Source organism: Thunnus maccoyii, chromosome 15 (genome assembly GCF_910596095.1).
Source record: "Thunnus maccoyii chromosome 15, fThuMac1.1, whole genome shotgun sequence".
NCBI lineage: Eukaryota > Metazoa > Chordata > Actinopteri > Scombriformes > Scombridae > Thunnus > Thunnus maccoyii.
In genome coordinates this window covers 9,948,466-9,959,232 of record NC_056547.1, presented here as the reverse complement: position 1 = coordinate 9,959,232, position 10,767 = coordinate 9,948,466, and the positions used below count along the sequence as shown (strand labels likewise).

Genomic DNA, 10,767 nt, shown 5'->3' with positions numbered 1-10,767 from the left:
AACATTTTTCATATCAAAGGATTAATTGAAAAAATAAGAAAATAACTGTCAGATTAATCAGTAATGAAACTAATCGTTATTTGCAGCCTTAGAGATGTTACTTAGGTTTGGTGTCAGTCAGGCCCCTGAGAAGTCTTCCTCCATATTAGACCTCTGTTAGACTTTTTCAGGCTTTGGGTTTTAGGGTTTAAAGTAATGTCAACACCGGATACAGACACGAAAATCTACTGTATTTAACCTCTTTTTACAGCTGGGGTGTCTGAGACCACACACACACACTCAGAAGTTATGCTTCATTTTCTGTTCAGGACTCCTGAAACGTCATCAGTTTAACAATTATAAAAAAGTCATGAAGTATCACAGGTGAAACAATTTTAAGTATGTTTTCTGAACTGTTAAAGGACAACCAGGGTCTCAGGACCACAAACAAAACATTTGAGTTAATGATATTTTAATTCAGACATTTGTGAATGAACTATTTGTCACAGAATGAGCTCACACCATCAGGTCATGAGTGTCTCATTTTGTCTGTATTGAGAGTTGTTTTCTCTCTCGCTACAACAATCTCCAATTCAGCCAATGCCACTTAAAACGTGACAGCTAACGGACACTGGAAACAAGCACTCCAGTCGTAACATAATCAGCCTTTTCATGGATCGACGGGGGAAAATTTCAGCTAACAGAAAATAGACTGTCTCCTGGGACACTGTTTGGATCCACTTGGAGAAGCTCTGCGTTGGTAATATCTACAGTACAGCCCACATAAATGGCTCTTTCATAGCCCCATACAGACATGATTTTACCAGAGAGCCTCAGTGTTGCAGCTGAAGTAGTGTGGTGGGAATTGTGGAAAGGGAAACACAGGAAGTGACGGGGTCAGAGATACAAGCCAATGTAGAGGCTGGGAAAAGACTGGAGAGTTTCTGTGGGAAGGAGGCATCTGTGCTGAGATTAGCCCACCCTGAAACTTCCTATTTGGGACTAGTTTGTGTGACACTAAGGCTGCAACTAATAATTATTTAAGTTATCTATTAATGTGCACATTATTTTCTTGTCATTTTGTCAATAACGGTGGCTCCCAACCTTGCTAACCTAGCTTCCAAAACCACTTTTTTTTCTTGTGAATGACTGGATCATTTTAGATCTTAAAGCAATGGTTAGTTAGACATTTGAGAACTTCAGTTTTTATTTTATTTCATTAAACAGTCCAGATATAACATTTAAAGGTGCAATTAGGTGGATTTTGTTAACTTTGGACAGAGCCAGGCTAGCTAACTAGCTAGCTAAGCTAACCGTCTCTTGGCTCCAACTCCATTCTTAACAGAAAGGTGATAGTGGCATCGATCTTCTCAGCAAGCCAGCAACTAAATGTATTACCTAAACTGTCAAACTATTTCTTTACACCCCTAAACATTCAAATAAAACAAAGAGAAATCAAAATCACTCTTTGGTTGAAGAACCGCTTGTGACATCTGCATCTTGCTCTCTAGAGGAAATAGCTTCAATTTAGATTACAAACTGAAAATGTTGGTAACTAAATATTATAAACTGTCTGATTATTTTCCATTAACTATCATATAAGAAAAAGAAACATCACACACAAGCTCATTTTTTGGCATTTTTAGCCATGCAAGCAGCGTGGCTCCAGTGATGTCATTTGGTTGGTCCAGACTGAAATATCTCAAAAGATATTGGATGGATTATCATGAAATTTGGTGCAGCCATTCATGTTCTTCAGAGGATGAATTGCAGTAATTTTGGTGATCCCTCAACTTTTCATCTAGTGTCATCAACAAGTCAAAATCGGGTGTTAATACTAATAACTAATTAAAATGTTCAGGTGTTGATTCAAAAAGTGGTTTAACTTTTATTGATTCACATTACAAACATGGAGTAAAATACAGATGAGGCCAAATATGCATACAACATCTGTCATATGTCACAAGAAATATGTGTTCAATATTAATAACCAATAAGACATTATGAAATAATCATATTCAAAAATACAGACAAAATGTGTAATTTAACAATGAAATTGTGAAAATGTCTCAAAACCCTTAAAAAGCCTTTTTATTATGACATGTTACTTCATCCTGCTTATTTTCACAATAACAGTTTAGAGGTTATTGCAGGTAATTAATTAATTTTTAAGTTTATTCTTATTAAATGTCATTTTTCACAATTCAATTGTTCACAATTCATTTTATTTCATAATACTACTTTTCAGTGAAAAGAAGCAAGATGAAGTAATATTAAATTATATTGAGCTTTAAAATGTATTGGATTACTAAAAATGTTATTGATATATTCCATATTTTCTCTGTATTTATTCATATCATAAATTTAAAGTCTTATTTATTTATTTTGAAGGGTTACTCCAGCAATTTAATATTTCACTTTCGTAACTTTGGAGACAGACTAATAAAAAAAAAAAAAAAAGGTCAAGATTGATGCAGCAGAGGATATCTCGACTTTTCAGTTCTCTGTATGGCTCAAGCTCCAGGAATGCTGGATCCTACAATTCCCATGATGCAACTTGATATCTTCTTTCATTAGACCCTCCCTGACCGGTAAATGTCCACATCTTTAAACCCAAACACCCCCAGTGTGTTACACATAATTTCTCTTTTTCAGACTTCACTGAGTTCCTTACAGAGATATAAAAGACATTAACAACTGTTTTCACAGGTTGAGTCATATTCCTCATGATGAGTAAACCGATCTTCATGTGTAAAATCTGGTGGAGCGTCCCTTTAATATTGAGTACTTTGGGTCTCCATACAAATCAATGTGAAACATATTTCTGTCCAATGTCCAACTGCGTTTGTCTCTCTCTTTGCAGTCTCAGTCAAAGTGTCTGTTAGTGGTAATGCACCCGACCAATAGTCCCCGTCCCTGTGACCAGGATGTCCGGCTGCCCGTTCCTCCATATCTCCCTGACGATACGTTCCCTCTCCTCCAGACGCCGCGCCTTCTCCAGCTCCTCTGCGGACGCAAACACGTTGACGCTCCTCAGCGTGCCGTTGGACTGGCTGCTGCGCTCGCTCATCGGCCCCACTGTCACTTTGGGGATCTCCGCCTCCTCCCCGTCTTCCCCTGCAATGCTCTCCTCGTCCTCATCCTCCTCATCCTCCTCTTCCTCGCTGGACTCCTTCAGCTGCCTCCTCTCAGGAGACGGAGGAGGCCTCCTGTGGCGGTGAGTCCTCTTGCAGGCGATGCCCGCCACCATGAGGCACAGCGCCATGAGCAGGCCGAAACAGACGCCCATCATGAAGTAGAGGGCAAAGCTCTCTGGATTGGCTGCGTGGGCAGAAAAACACAGCGGACGGGTTTGATTTGACCTCAGAAAAGGTAAAAAGTCTGACTAGAAACAGAACTAAATCTGTGCTCTTTATTGTTTTTCTTTACTGCCTACTTCTGAGCAACAGAACTTGCCACATGATATTCAGCACCATGAGCAGATACACAGTCAAACTGCAGCAGTGTTGAGCCAAAGAAAACAGGACACCCAAGACGCTGGAACTGATGACGGCTAGACAGAGAAATGAATTCTTAAAGCTCAACAGAAAAGTATTTTGTTTAGAGCTGCAAAGCTGGAGTCCAGTAGTTCCAAATGTTTTTTTTTAACTTACACCCCTTAAAGGCTATTTTCACATTTTTTTAAAAAGTCTGCCTTAAAACAAAACCCACATGGTGATATGTACATTGAAACAGTTGTTGGTCTCTATATTTGCTCCTCTTGTTCATACCAGCTGTGAAAAGATTCCTTCCTAAAGTGTTTTGCTTGTAAATGACAGAGGACAAAATCCTCAATAGTCTGTCTGTGCAAAAAGGCATCTCAAAGTTCATCTGAGGCCTCAGCAGTCTTAGTCAGATAAATCCAGCTGATATCTTCCAAAAAATTTTATTGCAAAATTCTCTCCTTATTTCCCCAGATAGTGTTTCATTGCTGAGCTGTTGTGGAGGGGTGCTAACTCAAAGAAATGATTTTGCACTACAAGCACAGTAACTAACAGCTAGTAAGAGTCTGAGGTCTGACCACTTGGGTCTTAATTTTCACTTCCATTTTGTCATTAAGTCAGTTTCTTGCTTCAGACTTATTATTTAAACACTCCATGAGGTGAAAATCAATGACAGTCATTAAAACAGGCCAAAAAGACGATGCTAACATTGACCATCTAAAGAAGAGATGAAAGAAGCTACGAACACTATCTCCGAGAGACTCATGCCTGTTACTTTGTAACATGAACGCCATATTCGACTATTTACCTCACCGTGACGAAAGTTTTTGGTCTGAATGCCGCCTAAGGTTGATTGGTTTGACTGTGTGGTCAAAGATGCTGTGGCATCAACGCTGCCTGAAGATCTAAAACTGGATATTTTCCTGTACTTTAAACATCGATTTTGTTCTAATCTTTCCAGCCAAGAACTTTGGAAGATACCCGCTTATTTTCACTAATTCAGACTGCTGACGCCTCATATTAGCTTTATTTTTTATTGATATTTTCTGGCAAAAAGAAAAGGCTGACATCAGCAACATGATACTTGTATAGTGACAGGATCTTTCGGTGACACATGTAATGGGATAAGTCTTCTAGGCACATAAATGTAGACCATTTTTTCAAGTGTTTTTTTTAAGGTTTTTAAGGTCAATTTTTCCATACAGTTTGTTTCATTTGTTTATTTCTTTGTCGGTACAGTTTGCCAGCAACCATTTCCATGTAATCACTCTCTTGCTAGCACCGTCATACTGTATTTGACTGCAGATTTTGTCCCCAATCACTTACACTTCACAGCCAATTTGTACTGTACAGGAGGAACAATTACAGCCATAACCAATAACTCTTTCAATCCTGTTTTAAGACAGAATAGAAAAAAATGTGAACTTATCCTTTAATACCAAGTAATCTCATCGCAGGGTCCATGTCTGTGAGTTATGAGGAGATTTTTACTCTCTCAGACTACTTAATTTGAATCATTTCAATAGTTTTTAGAGGCTCGAGGAGGTAAAACTCTTCAGTATTCGGCAAGAAAAGAGCAAAGATTAGAGCACAATTCAGTTTTTTCTCATTTTCTACATTGGTAATCAACTTGTGATGCCATCTCGAGGTTGGGAGCCAGTGTTGTATAGACCACTGATATGTTACCTTTGATGTGAGCGTAGGTCGCCATGCTGTTACTGAGCAGCTCCATGTCTCTCTTAATAGGCTCCATCCTGGTTCAACTTGGGTTCAAATATCTACCATCTCCAGGACTTTCTTTACAGTTGATTCCTGCACCATCCACTCAAGGCAGATCCTGTCACATAAAAACACATGCAAACAGTTAGTACATGCATCTAAATCTCATATTCTTGTGACAGTTTTAAACCTAAAGGGAAATCTGAGCTCATCAGCAAAAGCAAAATGTGTTCCTCCAAAGCTCCACCCATCATTCCTGTGATCTCAACTAGTGTCAGAGGCCACTCTACAAGGACACTGTGTTCCTCGTAAGTGTTTTATACTCAGGCCCGCGGCGAGGCCCCTCTGTGTCCGATAGGGATGTTTATATTTATGACATCAGTGCCTGAGGACTGAGGAGGCTCCTTTCCGGTGTCAAGCAAATGGGTTGACTTTTGGTTTTGTTTTGTTTTTCCCACAGAAAAACTGACATGTCGGATTTCACATGTTTGTTTTGACACTGAATTACATATCCGCTGGCCAGAAACTCCGGCGGATGTCAAAATGTTAGACAGGAATGAGTAGGAGGGAATTAAAGGGTTGATTATCCACCCCCCCCAAAAACCTAGCCATGAAGATAATTTTCACTTTTATTTTCCTGTGTGTTGTAATATCCATGTGATTTCTGCCTTCAGTTTGGGGGTTGCAAGGTTGTGAGAATCTCTTTGGCTGGTGTTTATACTATATTTTATAATAATAACGCATTTATAAATGTTGGTAATATATGATCAAATGCTCAATGATTTCTCACTGTGTAATAAGATGTCAGGTCTGCTGTTATAAATGAAAGAAACTAATAAAAATTCTTACTTTCTGACTTTCATGCTGAATATATGCAGTAAATGTATAAATGTTAGTAAGACGTGAATAAAACATTATTTTGCTGTTTTTTATTTTAAACTATTTTCTCAGGTCTATTCACAGGTCATAAATGCCTCATAAGTAGTTAATTAATGGATTTGGTCTAGACACCCTGCAGCCCTTTTCCAAAAGGTCAGAGGTTAAACTGTCCATTGGAGTGGTCGCCCTGATTGACTAAGGAATTATCTAAATAAAACAAAGCAAGTTTCATGTTGAGATGTTAGGAGGATAATAGTGAATTACAACTTATAAGGTCTTAATAAAGGGTTCCTTATTAGAAAATTAGACCAAAATGACACAAGACTCGACGAGAGTCTACAGCCACGCTAGCGGCTCTGTGGGGCTATACTTGGCAAAGCAGCGCTTTGAGCTAAATAATGCTAACCTCAACGTCCGATCCGAAATATACGAGTGGACAATGCAGACAACACATGGAAAAACCTTAGCAACAACCCTAGCAAAGCTATGGAACAGATGGCCGTTTATAGGCATGAACGACAAGCTAACGTCAGCTCGTCGGCAAGGTAGAAAAAACCATCACAGATGAAGCGTTCAGGGTTCAACAAGGGTTAACCTCAAGTTTTGGAACTTTGACCATGTTTAACAAAGACATCCAACATCATAACAGCAAATAAATAACAGAAAACCAGAAAAAGGATAATATGTCCCCTTGAACGGATGACGACGTTGCCGAGCTAAAGACTGAGCAGCATTGTGTCTTTCCAGGAACGATGGCCCTTGTTACTCTAGATTATCTAACAGTCTCCGTTAGAACTACTTTCTCCTGATAAGGGGGTTTAGAGTAAAACCCTGTCACAGATGGTCCCACGGTTACAGTAAAGCTTGATGTAAACATGATGACTGATATTTCCCACCCCCTCACATTCCCTGTCATTACAACAACAATGTGCGTGGGAGCCAAATGTTTTTCTTTCTGGTGTTTTTCTCTCCAGGGAGAGCCAAATCATGCCCTGCTCCAGTCGCTGCCATCAGGGGGCTTGGGTCGCTCTCCCACCCTGATCTTTATCCCAGTGACTCTTGGCAGACCCTGTATACTCTCAAAGGCTTTCTTTTTTATTTTTTCAGGGGGGCAATTACAGTGATAGTCACTATGGTGGCTGACTCAGGGTCCAGTGACTAATGGGAACTGGTGGGTCTCAACCGGCGCTGCCTTCTGTTCAGCATTTAACTCCCTTCACAGAGAGACGCATGACTCCATCTGCTATCCTCAATTTGCTGCCCCCAGACCTGAACCGCATAAGTGGGCAATTTAGCTTTTGGTTTAGTTCATGTTCGGTCAATGTTTTCTTCTAATTAAAGGTTGGCCCTGACACCCAGTTGTTCTACATCCACCCACCAGACTGTTTCTAAAACTTGTAGCATATATCACACTGCAGATAACACCTTCTTATCTACTCGATAAGAAGGTGTAATTTCGCGTCCTCGGAGGAATAGTTTAACATTTTGGGAAATAGCTTACCGGCTTTCTTGCTGAGAGTTAGATGAGAAGACTGATACGTCTCTCATGTGTGCTAATTATGAAGCTAAAAAATCTGACCAGCATTTCTTAAACTCATGCAATAACACATTATGTTTAATTTCTTTAATACATACAAAACTGAAGCGTAAAAACAATAAGGTTGTGGTTTTATGGGGGGTTTGTGCTTGACTATTTCTTGGCTGGGGGCAGTTGTTGGACAGCGAGGCTTGGCTAATCTGTTACAGACCAAGAAATAGTCCAACACATTGTCATTTTCACATTTTGTGTTTTGTACAGATTTAACAAACCAGATTTAGCATGTTAATTAGTGAGTTTTAGAGGTGCTGGTGGGCTACTTTTGGACAGAGCCAGGCTAGCTGTTTCCCCATGTTACCAGTCTTTATGCTAAGCTAAGCTAACCGGCTGCTGGCTGTAGCTTCATATTTAACATACAGGCATGAGGTTGGTATCAATCTTGACATCAAACTTTCCGCAAGAGAGCTAATAAGCTAATTTTACAAAATGTCAAACTATTCCTTTAAAGTCCATATGAATCGGCACCTTGAGAGTAACTAACTTCCGTATCGTGATGTATTTCCGAGTGAAACAGGATAGACAGCCGGGACGTAACGTTGGGAGGAATTTGATTTGAACATTAAAAAGTGGTCGTGTCATAATGAATCTTAGCTCTGTGCTACTAAAAGTTGAAGATTGATGGGTGGATGATATTATTGGTTGAAACTGGTTGGATCAGGCCTACGAAAGAACACGTCATTATTTTGTTTTACAGGAAAACAACATAATTGGATTTTGATATGTGATTTCCTCTTTATTTTGGCATATTTTGTTGAAGAGGTGCACAGTATGACCAGGAATGTGATCTAAAAGGATTAAAAAGGCATTTTTCATTTAATCTTGATTTAAAAGTAATTTTCTTAAAACAAATGAAAAAATCTGCCATGGCAGTAAAGATATTTCTACTTATTTCCGATAGAAATCACCTTATTTGAGTTATTTTGCAAAATCAAGTTGAATTTTTCTTTCTGCAGTGACGTAGTTGCCTTATTTTTTCCATGTTTCAAGATCTGGACACTATTTCTGGAAACTTCCTGTCACAAGTTGATTTCAATTGGAAACAGGTTGAAATAATCTCACTGTGGTGGAAGATTTTTTCACTTGTTTTCAAAGACTTGATATTAAATTTTTGTAGCACCCATCTGATGCACAGTTACTAATGCGTTTTTAGAAATTGTGTCCTCATAGAAGCACACTCTTGCTCTGTTTCCTCACTTGCAGAATGACACTATACACACAGTTTATTTTTATAAAGAGCTCCACAGAAATTCATGACAGCCTGAAGGAGGCAGTTTGTGGTGAAGTCTGCCCGAGCTGGAAGCCCAAAACAAATACCAGAGGAAGACAAATGTCCATTTTATGCAGCCGCAGTCTCGGGCAGACAGATTTAACACCTAACATTTCCAGACAAGTCCAATAACTTCTTGACTTAACCATACACATGCAAAGCCCGGCAGCTGTAGCTGTTTATGTGACCCCATAAATGCACTCCCATTCAACCCTCCCACATTTCCTGCTTAGATAATCCTATTTAAGTCAAAAGATGAAACCTGAAACCATTGAAAATAAGACTTGTTATTGTACAGTAGTCAATCCTGCTTGAGAGGATGAGTTGCTGTCAAAAATACTTACATATTATATCAACAATACTACAATACTTCAACTCCTTAAAGTACATGAAAGTACACTGAAGAAAGTAATAAAATATACGTAACAATCTGGGTTTTTCTTTGTGAATTTATAACCAAAGTGTTGATGATTTTGGGCATATTGCAGCTACTGCACCTATAAAGAATTTTATGGCCTGCGGTATTGTAAAGAACATGGTGCAGGCTGTGCTAATAAAATAGTTTGTTGCCTTGTTTATTGCCTGACAGCAGACTAACTGCAGTATATTCAGTAAGATTCTTGTGCAAATATCTGTTTGAATTCAGGTTTCCATTACAGAAAGCCTCAGCACGCAGTCCACAATCAACTCTTGACTTAAATGAAAATAAATATATTTGAACAAAATGGGTAAAAGATAAACATGTCAAGTCAGAACATCACTCACCTTGGTCCCTGGATGAGAGCTGCCACAAAGTTTCCTCTGAAGAATCAAGAATTTACCTCCAAATGTGACCCATGCTCATCAGCCAACACATAAATAAGATCCCATCGCTGAAAAGGAGAAGCAGTGAGTTGTTGTCGGTCACTCAGTGTGCGTGACAGAGGAGCTGATGTTGCTACTGGAAGCCGGAGAGGAAGCAGCTAAGATCCACTCCCTCTCATCCTTTAGAAGGAAGGAGGGACCAGCCAGGAATGGTCCAGACTCATGTTGAAAAAGGAGGTGTTTCCTTTTCCTAAGAGATACGTAAAACTAAAGGGGTCCTCATGCATCTACCACAAGCATCTGACTCCAATATAAGAGGCCCAAACTGCAACTAGAGTCCTCACTTTTATAGAAATCACCATTTAGTGGAGATAGTCTGCTACTTTTGTGTCCTTCTGTGCAGATTTGAGCCACACTGCTGACCAGAGGGAGCTGATCTGTCCTCTGCTGGCCACAAACACACCACAGTGAGGTCTGTTCACTGTAAAGCCAAGAGGGTGGAACAGGAAATAGCTAGTCGGCTGCCATGGGCACAGGGCCGTGCTGCTGCGGGGGCTCGTGGATTAATTGAGCTCTTTGTATTTTAATCTCAGCTTCCAGGGAGAGGAAAAAAGGAGCTCGGCAGTACAGTTTGTGTCCCTGACTGAGTTTATTAAGCAAACAGTGGAGCGGCACGCAGCGCAGGCTCGCAGGTGCTGTTGTTTGGTGGAGTCTAGTTGTGGAAAGCAATTAAGTACGTTTACTCCAGAACTGTACCTAAGTACAGCATTGAGGTACTTTACTTGGGTATTTCTATTTTGTGCTGTTTTCTACTTCTCAGAGGCACATTTTGTAGTTTTTACTCCACTACATTTATCTGACAGCTGTAGTTACTTTTGAGTTAAGAATTTACATAAAAAAAAACATAAAATAAACGTACAAATTACCACACATAGTTAAGTGGGTTCCAACTTTTTTGGTGTGTGACTCATTACAAAAAAAACAGTGTCTAGTCTCGTCATGTTTCAGATGTCTATGAGTTGTCAGCAGTGAGTGATTTC

At 39.5% G+C, this 10,767-nt stretch overlaps 1 protein-coding gene across 1 annotated transcript; it reads right to left on the bottom strand.

Moving 5' to 3' along the window:
* Positions 1-1,628: 1,628 nt before the first annotated feature.
* Positions 1,629-10,505, bottom strand: eva1bb (eva-1 homolog Bb (C. elegans)). Its single transcript, XM_042436668.1, has 3 exons — positions 9,689-10,505; positions 5,148-5,298; positions 1,629-3,300 (listed from the first exon to the last, which is right to left on the bottom strand). The coding sequence occupies exons 2-3, from the start codon at positions 5,212-5,214 to the stop codon at positions 2,861-2,863; spliced, it is 507 nt and encodes a 168-aa protein (XP_042292602.1). The 5' UTR covers positions 5,215-5,298; positions 9,689-10,505; the 3' UTR covers positions 1,629-2,860.
* Positions 10,506-10,767: the final 262 nt, after the last annotated feature.